The following is a 16,051-nucleotide window of genomic DNA, read 5'->3' as shown; positions in this document are numbered from 1 at the left end:
GAATGTGGAGCAAGAGGTGAGGTTTTATGATTAGAAGTTTAATTGTGGTGTCCATTTTTGAGCATGGGGGCTGCTTGTTGTGTGGCTGGTAAGGAGAAGACTATAACAAATGGGTCGACTAGTGAAATTTTGCATCGGAACATTCGATGTTCCCCAACATGGAGCTTTCGATGGGATCATAGAGGACGGGTTGCTGGAGAAGAGACTTCAATGAGTTGGTTTTCTGATGGGGTCAGCAGGAATGATGGATCTGAATCTAAATTTGAATCAGCATATGTTTCAGAGGAAGGAAGTCCATTAGAACATTCTCGAAGGCATACATCCCAGAAGTCCTCATTTTCGGAGGGAGCTTTGGGCATTCAAGAACTCCTGCCTCAGGTAATTTCCTAGAATTGCAACTACTGGGGAGGGAACTTTGCTTAGTTACATAGATGCCAACAAAACGAATATGTGTAATTCCATATTTGAAGTTATATGAATGACCAAAAACAACACGTTTACACATGATTGTGTTCAACTAATAAAGCTTTCCATCATGTTGCTTAATATTTACATTGTTTTTTTAACCAAGTAAGTAGCTTTAAAAATTGATGCTTTGTCAAATGGAGCTTTTTAATTTCAGTACTTTTATATGTCAAATGCCTTTGCTTATTGCTGTCTTTGGTTTAGTTTAGTTTGCTGTTCACTTTACTTGGTTGTTTATGTGATACTCATGCTAGTTGCTTCTATCTTTTTTATTACTGGATTTTACTGGTTTCTCTTAGGATGGGGAATTTACTGGGTGGTGGATAACTTATAGCTATCTAGAAGTTGGAAGATTGAACTTCTGAAGTTGCAAAATAATGATACAGTATTTTTGTTTCTTGATCATTCTCACCAAGTACTAAGAGGTTGTTTTTGCTTTTTTTTTTTCTTGATGCATTTACCAGTTGGGTAAGCGGGGTCTTGGATCTAGAAGGCAGTGCATCTGGACATGTTGTTACATCAGTTAAAAGGTAGGCTCTTATTTGTTATTTTTGTTTACCTATTTATGTAGTTTCTGCTTTAATAGCTGGTGTAATTTGTTTTTGTCTTTTCTGTATATATACTCTTTTGTATCATTACTTCTTTAATGAGAATTGATTCTATTGATTCAGTCACTAAGTTTGATTCTATCTGCTTTTCTGAATTCCATGGAGCAAGGAAGTTGTCTAGTTTTGCTTACCTTTATGTACATGTTTCTCTTGAAACTTTACACAAAAGTATTGTTTTATGTACATGTTCTAATTATCTGTTTATTTAATTAAACAATATCACAATCACAGTCTAAATTCATACTGATCACCTAAGCGGGTCAGGGCAATATCCGTTGGTCATTATGATGTACCCAAAAATGAACAGTGTTTTTGGGAGGCGAAAGGAAAACGATCTGCGCATGATGCTGAATGCTCTGAAGAAAAATTCAACAAATACACAGAGCAAAGATGTAATTGTTGTTAGCCCTGATAAACAAGCGCAAATGACAACCCCTAATCGAAAATCACCTACTCAGGGATCAGCTTCTGAAAGGTAAATTAAATGAATTGTAGTTGAGTGGATTGATTCCATGTCTTCTTCTTCTTCTTCTTCAGAATGATGCAAAGAGACAAGTGAATTGGAACTTTCAGTTATTTTTTTAATTGCATTTTTGGCAGGCGAGAAGAAGAGGATCTGCAAATAGTACTCCAAAGAAAAATTCAACAAATACACAGACGGAAGATGTAGCTGTTGTTATGCCTGATTTGCGGTTAGAGGCAAGGTTGACAGCCCAGGTTAGTCAATGTGATCTCTTGCCTTAAGGAATGTTCATTGTGTAACTAGTCTCTTTTCAATTGCTTCTTTTGTAACCTCCAACAAAATAAAGTTGTTCTGAACTCAATCAATTATAGGCATTATAGTCCCTCAGCGTTCTTTTTGTCTTTAGTGTTGTTCCTTAATCTAGCTTCTCAAAATATAGTCAATTACAGTGGTGTTGGTTTGATGATGGCAAGATTTTAACTCGAGTTATTAGCTTTGATTTCCACATTACCTATTGATGTGGTGCTAAGTTTCCTTCGTTCACTTTCAACAGGAAAATTCACGGATGTTTGCAGGAAAAAAACTTCATCCCTTTTTTTCAACTTGGAAGGAAGACAAGAAAAATCGAGGGGTAATTGATGCAGAGGGTAAAAAGTTAGCAGTTGGTAGGTAAAATAAAGAGAAGACTTGTGCACCGATTCATGTATTTGAAAGAAGCCAGGTAAGCTTATCTCAGGCTAGCTCTTACTGCTATTATGGTAATTTTCGAGTTGCGGAAACTGAGACTGCAGTTATTGTTCTGAGTTATGTTAAAACTTTTTGCAACAGGACACTGACATGCCCCTTGACTGGGGCACCTGGAAATTTTCTGAGGAGATCTTTAGGAGAAATATTTGTGACCTAGAAAGCACATGCGAATCTATTGTTGAAGGCTCCATTGAGTGCTTAAGTTTTCAAAAGTTTCCCCTCATTTTACACCCCGACAATGCATCAAGTTTTCAGGATAATGTTTTTTCAGAATGTGTTATTCAAGACGATTGTATTTATGAAACATTTCCAACTGATGATGAAACAGAGGTATGTTAGGATGCAGGTGCTTCAGTAAAAATTTGTTTCTTTTTTGTAATTGTCATCCTGTGATTCTCATTACAAATTAATTATTGTGCAGGATAGTGAGATAAATAAAGTTGATTCCTTCAATGGACCTACTAGTGTGGTAAGAAAGCCAAACACTAGGAAGGGAAGTAGCTCACTTGAGGACAGTTCAAATATTCGGGCATGTGGTTTGCTCCCACAAGGTTTGAGGTTCGAGTCCCTCCTGAATACTACATAACAATTATTATAGTTTCTTGGTAAAAATAATAAAATTTTCTGTAGTTGTTAATTTTTACATTGGCTTTTTTAGTAGAGTCAATATTAAATATGTTTCATTTAATTGCTCCAATAGTGTTGAATTAATTATCATAATGTGTTTGAATAGTTAAGCATTGTTCTTAGTTTTAATTGTTTAGTCTATCTAGAGATTTTATTAAGCTTATAGCTGCATTTTATTGCAGAATGAAGTCATACTATTTTGGTTGTGGTAATCAACCAAGGAATAGCTTATGGACTTACAGTTACAAGCCAAAAACTGCCATGGAGGTTAGATTTCTTGGACTATTTCTTCTTTGACTAGTACATTTAGAAGTTTCTTCAGTCTCTTAAACTGGAGAAAAAAAACATTTTCCTGCAGGTCTGTGTTAATGATGAATCTGTGAAGTTTTTGAGTGGGTGGCTACAACAATGGCGTGAAAGAAAGTTTCAAATATTCAAGGATCATATTGATTGTGATACAAGTGATAGGGAAAAAGATGATTATATCTATTCTGAAAGTGACTCTGATTCAGGAAGCCAATATGAGGAGGATAGGCTGAAAAACGTCCTCTTAGTTACAGGACCAGTTGGGGTAACTACAAAGACTGCATTATCTTGTTACAACTATGACGAGCCAGTGTCTAGAGCACCTTACAGAATGGTCTCAATTGAGTTGAAAGAATTAAAGGTACAATTGCAAGAGCTTTTGGATTTGGGTTTTATCAGACCTCGTTTCTCACCTTGGGGGGTGCTAGTTCTGTTTGTGAAGAAGAAGGATGGTTCTCTGAGGATGTGTATTGATTATAGAGAACTGAATAAGCTAACAATCAAGAACAAGTATCCTTTGCCTAGGAGAGATGATCTATTTGAGCACTTGCAAGGTAAGAAGGTATTCTCAAAGATTGATCTTCGTTCTGGTTATCATCAGTTGAGGGTCAAGGAGGGAGACATACCAAAGACTGCTTTTCATACCAGGTATGGGCATTATGAGTTCTAAGTCATGTCTTTTGGATACTAATTCCCTAGCTGCTTTTATGGATCTGATGAACAAAGTGTTCAAGGACTATTTGGACCAGTTTGTGATCGTCTTCATCGATGATATCCTGGTTTATTTCAGTCTAAGTCCAAGCATGAGAAACATCTGAGGTTGGTTCTACAGAGACTGAGGGAACACTAATTGCTTGTAAAGTTGAAGAAATGTGAGTTCTGGTTATCTCAGGTATCCTTTCTTGGGCACATTGTTAGTAAGGAGGGCATTAAGGTAGATCCGGCGAAGATTGAGGCAGTCAGAGATGGGCCAAGGCTAAGGAATGCTTCTGAGGTTAGAAGTTTCCATGGATTGGCAGGTTATTATAGGAATTTTGTGAAAGGGTTCTCAAATATTGCTACTTCATTGATTAAGCTGACACGTAAGAATCAGAAATTTGTGTGGTCAGACAAGTGTGAGAACAGCTTCCAGGAACTAAAGCAAAGATTGATTATAGCTCCAGTTCTGAGTCTTCCAACAGATTAGGAGAAATTTGTGATCTACGACAATGCTTCACATCAATGTTTGGGCTGTGTTCTGATGCAGTCAAAGAGGGTAATTGCTTATGCCTCACGTCGGCTGAAGGAGTATGAAAAGAGATATCCCACTCATGATTTGGATTTGGCAGCTGTGGTCTTTTCTTTGAAGGTATGGAGGCATTGCCTTTATGGGGAGAAGTGTGAGATTTATATAGACCACAAGTGCCTGAAATACTTCTTCATACAAAAAGATTTGAATATGAGATAAAGGCGTTGGCAAGAGTTAGTAAAATATTATGATTGTGAGATTTTGCATCATCCAGGAAAGGCCAACATGGTAGCTGATTCTCTAAGCCGGAAGGGTCCAGGGCAGATTTATAGTGCAAGGCTGATAGCCAGAGAGTTGGCAGATGATATGACCAGAGTTGGTATAGAGTTGCTGGTGGGCCAGTTGGCCAATATTACGCTATAGTCTACACTGTTGGATAGAATCAAGGAGGGTCAGTTGGGTGATCCACAACTGATCAAGATCAGAGTAGATGTTTTGGCTTGAGCATCCAAAGATTACACAGTGTCTGATTTAGGTTTGCTGCGATACAAGGGGCGAATATGTGTTTCATTAGACACGAATTTGAGGCGAAAGATTCTGGATGAATCTCATACTACACCATACTCTTTGCATCCAGGCATTACGAAGATGTATCAAGATGTGAGATTGTTGTATTGGTGGCCGGGGATGAAGAGGGATGTAGAGGAATATGTGGCTAAGTGCTTGACATGTCAACAGGTCAAGGCTGAGCATCAGAGGTCGACAGGGTTATTGCAGCCTTTGGATATCCCAGAGTGGAAATGGGAGGACATCATGATGAATTTTGTGGTGGGCTTACCCAGGACTGTTGGTCAACATGATTCTATTTGGGTTATAGTGGATCGCTATACCAAGTCTACTCACTTCTTGAAAGTGAGGACTACATATACTGTTGATCAGTATGCAGATCTCTATGTGAGAGAGATCATGCGCCTCCATGGAAATGTGCCCTGAAAGCATATGTAGTAGACATTGTTTTATGAAATAAATAAATAAATTGAATTTGTTATGCATATATTTTATGGACTATATTATTCTATGATAATATTATGTAAATATCAGGAAAATTCCTAAGTTCATATATGTGATCTCAAACACGTATTGGTACGAGAGGATTGTGTTTGAGATAAATGAACTTGAATAGTTCGCAGTAAAATAAAGTTATGGAATCTTTAGATTAATTACTGCAAATACGGTCCACTAGTATTATGAATACATGTGATCTAGATCTGGATCACTAGTGTGGTAGGACACTTTAGTGGAGGTGCTTTATATATTAGAGAATATATAGAACTTGACCAGATATGTTTATTAATACTTAGTTAAATACCGTTTTGAAGTATTAATTAAATATATCAACTGATGATCATATACAAATAAATCTTAATCCTGAAGTTACTAATGAACTCTTGTTTATGTTATATGAGTTCTTTGATTCACTTGTTAGGGTCTGTCAGAATGATCAGGCTAGAAACTTTTGTTTTGGGAACTCATTAATGTAGATGGTTGGGGACATAGTATACAGATATGGAATCTATGCCATCTCGCAAGAGATTGAATGACGGCTCTCTTAAGGGTTGACTTTTGGGATTGAAAGGTTATTGAGCTCAAATTCATAATTTAGTTATGAATTAACCTTCACTAGTAAAGTAAACGGTACTTAAGGAAACAAGAGATAATTAAAAGGGTAAAATGGTAATTTTATTCCCGATTAATTATGAACCACTATTAGAGGGTCAAGTTGTATGCAATGATTATATCAATGGACGCTTTATGATTATAAAGTACTCAGTAAATGAAAAGTCTATAATTACAAGAGTGCAATCTCATATTTATAGTGGAATAATCATGAGATTAATAACTGAAGATTATTTAATTAAAGAGTTTAATTAATAATCTCAAATTTATTGCAGTTTGGAATTATAGGTCCATCGGTCCCCATAGCGACTCTATCAACACTATTCAAGATAAGAGTTGATATAAAGGGAAAAATAGTTTAAAGACATATTTAAGAAGAAATTTGTTCTTCAGGACAAATATGATAATAATGATTAATTAATTAATTACAAATTAGTTTTAGTTAATAAAATTAATTAATATTTAATTATTGTATAATTTTTAAAATTGTATTAAATAAATAAATTAATTCTGAAAAATAAATAAATAATTAATTCATTATAATTTTCATAATTATAATAAATTAAATATTTATTTTTGAAAATATTGGATTTAATTAATTAGTAGAATTAATTAAATATCTTTATTTGAGTGGGAGATAATAATCTGATAAGTTCAAATTGGATTTGAATTTAAAAGATTAATATTTATTCAAATAATTAATTATATTTGATAATTAGTTAAAAAGATAATTAATTTAAATTTGAATTCAAATTTGAATTAGTTATTAGGTTGTTAGATCTTATCTAACATAGAAGTTTGAATAAATAATTAAATAAAAATTGAAAAAAACCAACATCCCTAAAAATAGGGATGCTACACGTGCACACGCAGTCCACGTGTACTGCTATTTTCACGGATAGGATTTTCATTTTTATTTAATTAATTAATGGGTAATTCAAAACTTGGTTTTTGGATATTTTCATTAATAAAATAGTTAATTATTTAAAAATTAAATTATAAGTTGGTTACAGATTTATTTTTTAAATTTGAATATTTTCTTTTAAGTATGACTAATCAGAAAATATTCAGATATGTGAGACAACTCAGTCTATTTGCTCTGTGAAAAATAGAACGATAGTTTTCTCTCCCTGAAAAATAAAAAACCAATTCTCAGGCCTATTCTCTTGATCTCATGTTTTGAGTACATCAAGTAGAATCACAAATAAACTATCCTTCATTCTCTAAGTGCCCACACACTTCTTGAGTTGTAGAGAATGCTTTGGAAGATCTTGGTGTGAGTACGTGGGAGCAACTTGGATAGGAAGATCGTTCTAAATACGAAAAGATAGCAAGGACACTTGATAGGCTTCAAGAGGTATGAATTATGTCCTTAACTTGCTTATGATTAATGTATGTATATTAATGGATCCGCATATTTAATGGTAGTTTAAATATGTTACAAATTTTTGTTGTACACTGGGTCAACCCCACCACCATTCCACTGCGTATTAGGAAACTCGTTCCTAACAAGAAGGGCAAGCTGAGCCCTAGATTTGTAGGTCTATTTGAGTTCCTGGAGAGGATTGGTCAGGTGGCTTACAGGTTGGCCTTACCTCCGGCATTGTCAGTTGTGCATAACGTGTTTCATGTTTCAGCTCTTCGTAGGTATGTATCCGAGGTTACTCATATTTTGAGCTATGAAGATCTAGTGCTTCAGGTAGATCTCTCCTTTGAAGAGCAACCAGTCTAGATACTTAACATAAAGGACAAGGTCCTAAGAAATATGACGATACCCTTGGTTAAGTTATTGACGAGGAACAGCTATGTCGAGGAAGCGACCTGGGAGCTGGAGTCAGAAATGCATAGTCAATATCTCGAGCTGGTATCTCGAGCTGGTCAGGTAAATTTCGAGGACAAAATTTCTGTAAGGAGGGGATAGTTGTAATGCCCTAAAATCCCTAATGCAGTTTAATGGTTGGATTAGTAGGCCAGGAAGGCCATAATTGATTTATTATGTCAGTAAACTATTATATGCATTTTTATGTGAATTATATTATAATATGATGTTAAATGCATGCATGTGGGTCCACATTTAATTATAAGGGCATTTTGGTAATTTGGCCCGTTGAGGGCATGTTTGTATATTTTGGTGCATATTTGTGATTTATGGATGAGATCTCATTATTATGTGGATATATTCGAGCTATTCGGCATGAGACAATCTTAGGTTGCAAGTTTGCGATTTTGTCATAACGGGGTCAATTATTGGGATATTGGATAATGAGAACGATTATTTGAGGATATATTGGGAGTTAGTGAGATCAGGAGGAAATTATGGGAGTTTCGACTATTTTGTCCCCGGGGCATTTTTGGGACCCCGAGCATTATGATTTATTTGAGATTACTTAAGCTTGAAGTAACCTCTCAGAAAGAAAACTACGTTTAAACTCTTTTCTCTAACACCCATTATCCCTTTTTTACTGTTCATCGCAAATTCGAAGGAAACTTAGGTTTTAGGAGTCGGAATCAAGCGAGGATCGAGGCATAGAAAATCCTAGGAAACATTATAGGCTTCTTAACCAAAGGATTTAGTGAGAAACAACTTGATCTAAGGTTATTCAAGCTTTAAGTTTTGAGTTTTAAAGTTCCTAAGCTTTGATTTGGATTTTTTGTGTTGATGATGATTTTGGATAATTGGGGCATTTGGGAACTTTGCTTTTTGGATTTGAAGATGTTTAAGTAGCTTTTTGGAAGGATTAAAAGGTGGAAAATCGGGGTTATGGCTAAATCTCCAGGTGGGGTCGCGGCCCTGTTCTTGGGCGCCGTTGCTCGAGCATGGTGCAGATGGGCGGTGGAGTTGTGGGTCCTGGAGGCCACAACACTGGGGAAGGAGGGTCGCGATGCTTGCTTCAGGTGCCTCTGTCTTGGCTGGGTGCCGCGACTTAGAGTGATGGGGTCACAGTGCTTGAGGGTTTTTATGGCCAAAATAGTGTTTTGATCATGGCAACTCAAACCTTACTCCTCGGGATCATTCTTACTACCTAGTTTAGTAGGATTCGATGTCTCGGAGGCTAAGTCTTGGTTCGGGAACCTCTGTTATTCATTTTGTTGATGGAATCCCATATTTGGTTATGACTAGGTGACTGCTAAGGAACTAAAAAGTAGATCGTTCTCAAAGGTCGTTCTTTTACTAGTTCTCACTCGAACCAGAGGTAAGAAAACTACACCCTATGTATATGACATGCATGGTTATTGTAGAAGCATGTTGATTGTTAAATGTGGACATTGATTGCATATTAAATGCTTAGAAAATCTTAGTTACTTGTGTATGGCACTGACTAGTCAGAATCGGCACTGGTTGCATGTTACTGACCTAAGAGTCAGAAACAACATAAGCGTCATGAACGCAGAGGCAATAAAAGATTAGATCTAATCAACATCTGCATTGAATGACTCATATGAAGCATTAATCCTGGACCGACCCTAAGTTCGATGAAAATTTTAATTGCTTGTCTAGTCTATGACTAGTTACTCAGAGCCATGGCCAAAGGCCTAGGTAATTGTTTTGTCACATGGCTAAGGGAACGGAATCCCACGTTAGTGACTCTATGGTGACTGGGTAGGTTTATGTTGGTGATTATTTCATCAGATACCTACCTCGTTTAAGCTAGTGAAATGATCACTTACTTGTAAAGGGAACGGAACCCACCTTAGTAACTTTTACAACTGTCACTCCTCTATTTTGGACTAAAACTCCTGGATGATTATTATAATCATCGTTTGATATTATATTCTTGCAGTATTGAGTTTTCTTGCTGAGCTTTGGCTCATGGGTACTATGTGGTGCAAGTAAAGGGAAAGAAAATCTCACTCAGCTTTGAGTGGAGAGCTTAGGTGGTGATGTGTACATATGAAGCCGCTTGACCACCACGACCAAGGAGTTCTTAGGGGAACTAGAGGGTTTACCCTATTTTTTCCGCTTAGATCAGCGGGTTGTAAATTTTATACTGTAATGACCATTTCGTATCATAAATAACTTGTAAAGATTTTTATGGGCCCATGAACAGTTTTATGTTTTAAATAAAATATTTCATATCATTTTGATTGGTTTTCCACCTTAACCTATTAATAACACCTAGAAGCACATTTTTAACCAAAGAACTCGGTTAGCGAGTTAAATCACGGTTCAAAGTTCACCGTAACTATCTTGGGGTAATTAGGGCGTTACAATATATAAGGTTTATTAGAGTTGTAAAGCCTTAATCACACATTTCAACTCTCTCTCTCCCTCTCTCTCACTAACCTCTCTCTCTTTCTAGCTCTCATAGAACATAAGTTTTCTCCAAAAGCTCATCAAACATTGCTTGACTTGTACGAGTTTCAAGGCTTGTTTAATCACACTTCTCATTCTACATTTTGAAGCTTCAAGCTAGTACGGGAAGGCTTGGAATAGAAATATTTGACAGCAGTATACCTATTGTGTATAAGCCTTAGATGTTCCCCAAGTTTGACGATTCAATTTTCTCAATATCAAAGGTTGTATCTCTCTAAACCCTAACATTGTATTTGTGATCTATTGTGTTTACATTGGAAGTATTGATGATTACATGTTTCTAAGTTCATCTTATAATCATTTAATTCTTTAATTCTTTATTATCAAGATTTGCATTCATACCACAAATATGGTTATTTGATTATGAAGATTTGCATTTGTACTTTGAATAAAGTTCTTGATTAGCATCTATGGTTTCTAATATTTAATTGTTCCTATTATTTATTTCTAATTAAGAAAGTGTAATACCATATATTCCCAACAAAAAAAATATCTATATCTAATTACTTTTTGTGTTTTGCATAATAAACAATGAGGAAAATTTGTTCATCTTCTGCCACCTTAAAATCCTTGCTTAAAGATTTGATTTGTGTTAAACACACAACCATGGGAGATCAAACAATATTCTATTTGGATATGCTCTACATGAATGTAGATATTGATTCAAAGTCTTCATCAACAAAGGATGAGACAACTCAATGGGATTACATACATAAGGATATTGGTACCATCAAATTCTATATTTCTAAATGTGTAGATTTCAAGAATTTGAATAAAATGTGTTTTCTGCCATATTTTTGTGAGTTTTAGTTTATTGTTTATGTTAAGAGTACAATGGTGAATGTAAATGAAAAATTCAAGGGTTATTGTTATACTTGTCTTGTTTCTAAATTATTGATAATCATTTGAGATACGGTAAATGTAAAATTAACCATAATGAGATTAGGGTTAAGAAAATTGTGATAAAATCATTGCTCTTCTAATTGAATATAATTGGGTTACTTTCATGGATGATGAGATCTTTGTGACCCTAATTAAATCTAATGTATTCGATGAAGAATGCATTGTAACTCTAAAGGAAATTGACATATTTTATGCATATAGTGATGAGACTAGTGGAACCTTAAGAAAAGGTAAACATGTCAATGAAATTGATGTTGAGATCATTGCAACCTTCAGAGAAGATAATGTAACCCAAGGAAAGCTGCAAGGATGGTGGTATGATACTTGTGCCACAATTCATGCAACCTATGATAAACCTCTTTTCAAACCATTTGAAAGTACAAAGGAAGGACTTGAAGTCCAAATGGGAAAGGAAAAGAGATTCAAGGTACTTGGAAGGGGGAGCATTGATGTCTTCTTCACTAATGAAAAGAAAGTGACCCTAACTAATATTTTCTATGTTGTCGACATGAGTGGAAACAATATAACTATAAGTCTATTGAGTAAATTTGGTGTCAAAAAGGAGTTTTGATCTGGTAAACTTATTTTGACTAAATTTGGCACTTTTGTTCGGAAGGGTTATTCATGAATTTCATGTGATGGGATGATCAAACTATTTACCTTGATAATGACAATAATAATTTGGCATCTAATTCTTGTAATGTGATTAATTCAACTTCTATTAATTTGTGGCATAATAGACTTACTCATATAGGTTAGAGTGCAATTAAAAGAGTTGTTAAATATGGATTAATTAATTGTGATGTGAATGAGCATGATAAATGTTAATTATGTGTTAAATCTAAAATTGTTAAGAAACCTTTTCCATTTGTTGATAGATGTTCAAACTTGCTAGATTTAATAAATAATGATTTATGTGAATTAAATTGCATATTGACTAGTGGAGGAAATAGATACTTCATGACTTTTAAAAAATGATTGCTATAGGTATACTTATGTCTTTTTGCTTAAGAGGAAGAATGAGACATTTAATGCATTTCAAATCTATAAAGCCGTAGTAGAAATTCAATTGGAAAGGAAAATTAAGACTCTTAGAAGTGATAGAGGTGGTGAATACTTTTCAAAATATTTTAATGAGTTTTGTGAACAACATGACATTATACATGAATGTACTTCACCATACACTCCACAACAAAATGGAATAGTTGAAAGAAGGAATAGAAAATATCTTGAGATGATTAACTCTATGATTTTACATGCTAAATTGTGTTATAATTTGTGGGGAGAAGCTTTGCTTTCTGCATGTCCTATATTGAATTGAATTCCTATGAAAAAGAACAATGTATCTCCATATGAGTTATGGAGAGGAAAAAAGCCTAACCTACTTTATCTTAAATTGTCGGGGTGCCTTGCTTATTGCAAGCGCACGAAGCCTAAAAGGACCAAGTTGGGTCCAAGGGTCCTAAAGTCTGCATTTGTTGGCTATGTGTCAAATAGCAAGGCATATAGGATAATGTGATATGTTATATTGTGATAGAAACTCTTAAGAACCCACAGGTTTTGGAGAATCTCGTGAAGAGAACGATCAAAAGGTTGATCAGCAACCTATATTTCCTCAAGGATTCCAAAGGCTTAAAGAGTTGGGATCAATTGAGAAATGTTCTCAAGTATAAATACGCTATCTAGTAGAGGGTAACCTTGAAGAAGTCACATGTAAATTTCCTATGATTCTTCAAGTTGAGGATGATCCAAACACCTACAAAGAATCAATGTCTTCGAGAGATTTATCTTTTTGGAAGGAGGCAATAAATGATGAGATGGATTGAATTATGCCAAATTGCAAATGGGAATTGGTAGACCTTCCACAAGATTCAAAACAAATTGGGTGTAAGTGGGTATTTCAGAAGAAATATCACACCGATGACACCTTACAAACCTTCAAGCCTAGATTAGTAGCCAAAGGGCTTAAACAGAAGGAAGGAATCAATTACAATGACACATATGCACCAATCACTAAGACAACCACTATAAGAGTAATATTTGCCTTATCATCAATATATAACATTTATGTTCATCAAATGGATGTCAAAATGTAATTCCTAAATGGAGATCTCTCGCAGAAGATCTATATAGAACAACCGAAAGGTTTTGTTCTAAGGGGAAATGAACATAAAGTGTGTAGGTTTGTTAAATCATTATATGGTTTAAAACAAGCACTAAAACAATGGCATGAAAAGTCTGATAAAGCCCTAGTTTTGGAACGGTTTAGACACAACAGTGCAGAGAACTGCTTATACTCTAAGACTTTTGATGGCTATGTCATCTTAGTGTGTATATATGCTGATGATATATTTATTTTGAGAAATGAGATGAGAGGCATAATATAAATGAAGAGGTTTCTATCTTCCATTTTTAACATGAAGGTCCTTTGAGAGGTAGATACAATTTTTGGTATAAAAGTGAGAAGAAATTGTGGGGGTTATGCTTTAAGAAGATCACTATGTTAAGAAAGTTCTTGACAAGTTTTGTCATCTCAAAATCAAATGGGAAAATACACCATTTGATTCAAGTATAAAACTTGAAAATAATAATGGTAGAGTGGTGGCTCAACTTGAATATGCAAGTGCATTATGGAGTCTAATGTACGCCGCTCATTGTACAAGAGTGGATATTGCATATATGGTTAGTAAACTAAATTTACTGTCAATCGAAGAATGAAACATTGGAAGGAAATTGAGAGAGTTCTAGGGTAACTTAAGAGGACGAAGAAGCTAGGCCTCCAATATTAAATGTTCCTGAAGATACTTGAAGGATATTCTGATGCAAGTTGGATATCGAGTGTGGGAGGCATTCTCTTTACAACCGGTGGGGTGTTTATGCTTGGAGGAGGAGCGGTTTCTTGGAGTTCCAAGAAACAAACATGTATTTCACACTCAACCATGGAGGTCGATTTTATGACTTTAGTTGCAACTGTCAAAGAGGCCAAGTGTCTTAGAGATCTCATGTTGGACACCTCAATTATCGCAGATGAGGTATCGATGATCTCAATATATTGTGATAGTCAAGCAGCATTAGCTAGAGCTTATAATGAAATATATAATGGGAAGTATGGACATATAATTCAATGACATGAGTATGTGAGACAATTGATTAAGGATGGAATCATACCAACCTCATATGTTAAGACAAGTGAGAACTTAGCGGATCCATTCACAAAACCTCTTGGGAAGAGGTTAGTAAGTCCCACTTCAAAAGGGATGGGACTGAAAATCCTAGAATAAAATATTCATCAATGATGGCAACCCCTCTCCAAACTTGTATACATAAGGGCAAGAGTTCAATGGGCAAGAGTCCAAGGAAGGTTTGTGTTGGTTGCTACCAAGTGAGTATTAAGCCTTGGGCTTTGAATGAAGTTAAATTGTGTGCAACAAAAATATCCAAAGGTAACAAAGATGTTGTAAGAAATTCACCTATGTGAACTTAGAGGTGGTGCAGCCTATCATGGGAGTTGGAGTTTCTCCCTAGAAAGTTCATGAAATCGATGAGCACATGGCCATGAAAGGTGCTAAGTGCGCATAGTGGGAAAATGAAAGGTCAAGTGGAGGAGTGTGAGTTTTTTACCCATTTTATTATTAAGGAGTACTTGGTTAAATCATCAAGAAACTACTGACTTCGATAGGGCTTTGTAATGCTTTCACTAAGGTAAGGTTCAAATGGAAAGATACTTTATTTTGTGCACCAAAACTTTCAAGTTAAAAGGACAGGATTATATTTAGCCAAGTGGGAGATTGATTAGATTCGTTAAATGTAATGGTTACTTGCTTACACAATGAGATGCAAAACACTTAACAATTTTTACATAAGTTGAAGTGAAAATATGATACTATGTAGCAGGCATCTATAATTGACTATTATGGGTGTAAAGTGATACAATGAGATATCTAAACATTACCAAAATGTTTTGATACATTTGATAACTTTTTAAGGTCATGATTGTGGCATTATTGTAGAGGAAACTGCATTACGTTGCCTATGGGAGGCGACATAACTCCTATAAGTTCCTGGAAGACAAAACCCCTAGCAGACGATGCATCGCCACCTAGTAGGCAACATATCACATGGGAGGTTCGTACGGGACCATACAATTACATGACTTAGCTCCAAATGATGTGTTTAAAAGCTTTAATCTAATGGTTAGACTTGATGGTAATGCCTATATTATATATAAGGGTAATCACAGTTGTAAAGCCTTGATCACACTTTTCAACTCTCTCTCTATCCTCTCTATCTTTCTATCTCTCAAAGATCATAAGTTTTTTCCAAGAAACTCATCAAACATTGCTTGACTTGTATGAGTTTCAAAGCTTGTTTAATCCCACTTCTAATCCCACATTTGTTAAGCTTCAAGCAACTAAGGGAATGCTTGGAATAAAGATTTTTGATAGCAATATACTTATTGTGTATAAAACTTAGATGTTCCCTATGTTTGAAGATTCAATTTTCTCAAAATTAAAGGTTGTATCTCTCTATACCCTAAATTTGAACTTTGTTATTCTATTGTGTTTACAATGTTAGTATTGATGATTAAATGTTTCTAAGTTCATCTTATAATCATTTAATCACTTTATTCTTTATTATCAAGATTTGCATTCATACCATAAATATGGTCCTTTGATTGTCAAGTTTAAATTCATACTTTCAATTAGGTACTT

General features: G+C 35.1%; 1 protein-coding gene across 1 annotated transcript; it reads left to right on the top strand.

The window, feature by feature from the left end:
- The first annotated feature begins 2,241 nt into the window (after positions 1-2,241).
- LOC133779127 (uncharacterized) lies at positions 2,242-4,066 on the top strand. Its single transcript, XM_062219121.1, has 6 exons — positions 2,242-2,257; positions 2,365-2,613; positions 2,705-2,841; positions 3,093-3,177; positions 3,269-3,481; positions 4,007-4,066. Exons 2-6 carry the CDS (start codon positions 2,374-2,376, stop codon positions 4,064-4,066), a joined length of 735 nt encoding a protein of 244 aa, XP_062075105.1. The 5' UTR covers positions 2,242-2,257; positions 2,365-2,373.
- The last annotated feature ends 11,985 nt before the right edge of the window (positions 4,067-16,051 follow it).

Source organism: Humulus lupulus, chromosome 5 (genome assembly GCF_963169125.1).
Source record: "Humulus lupulus chromosome 5, drHumLupu1.1, whole genome shotgun sequence".
Classification (NCBI taxonomy): Eukaryota; Viridiplantae; Streptophyta; class Magnoliopsida; order Rosales; family Cannabaceae; genus Humulus; species Humulus lupulus.
This window is presented reverse-complemented; position numbering and strand designations above follow the sequence as displayed.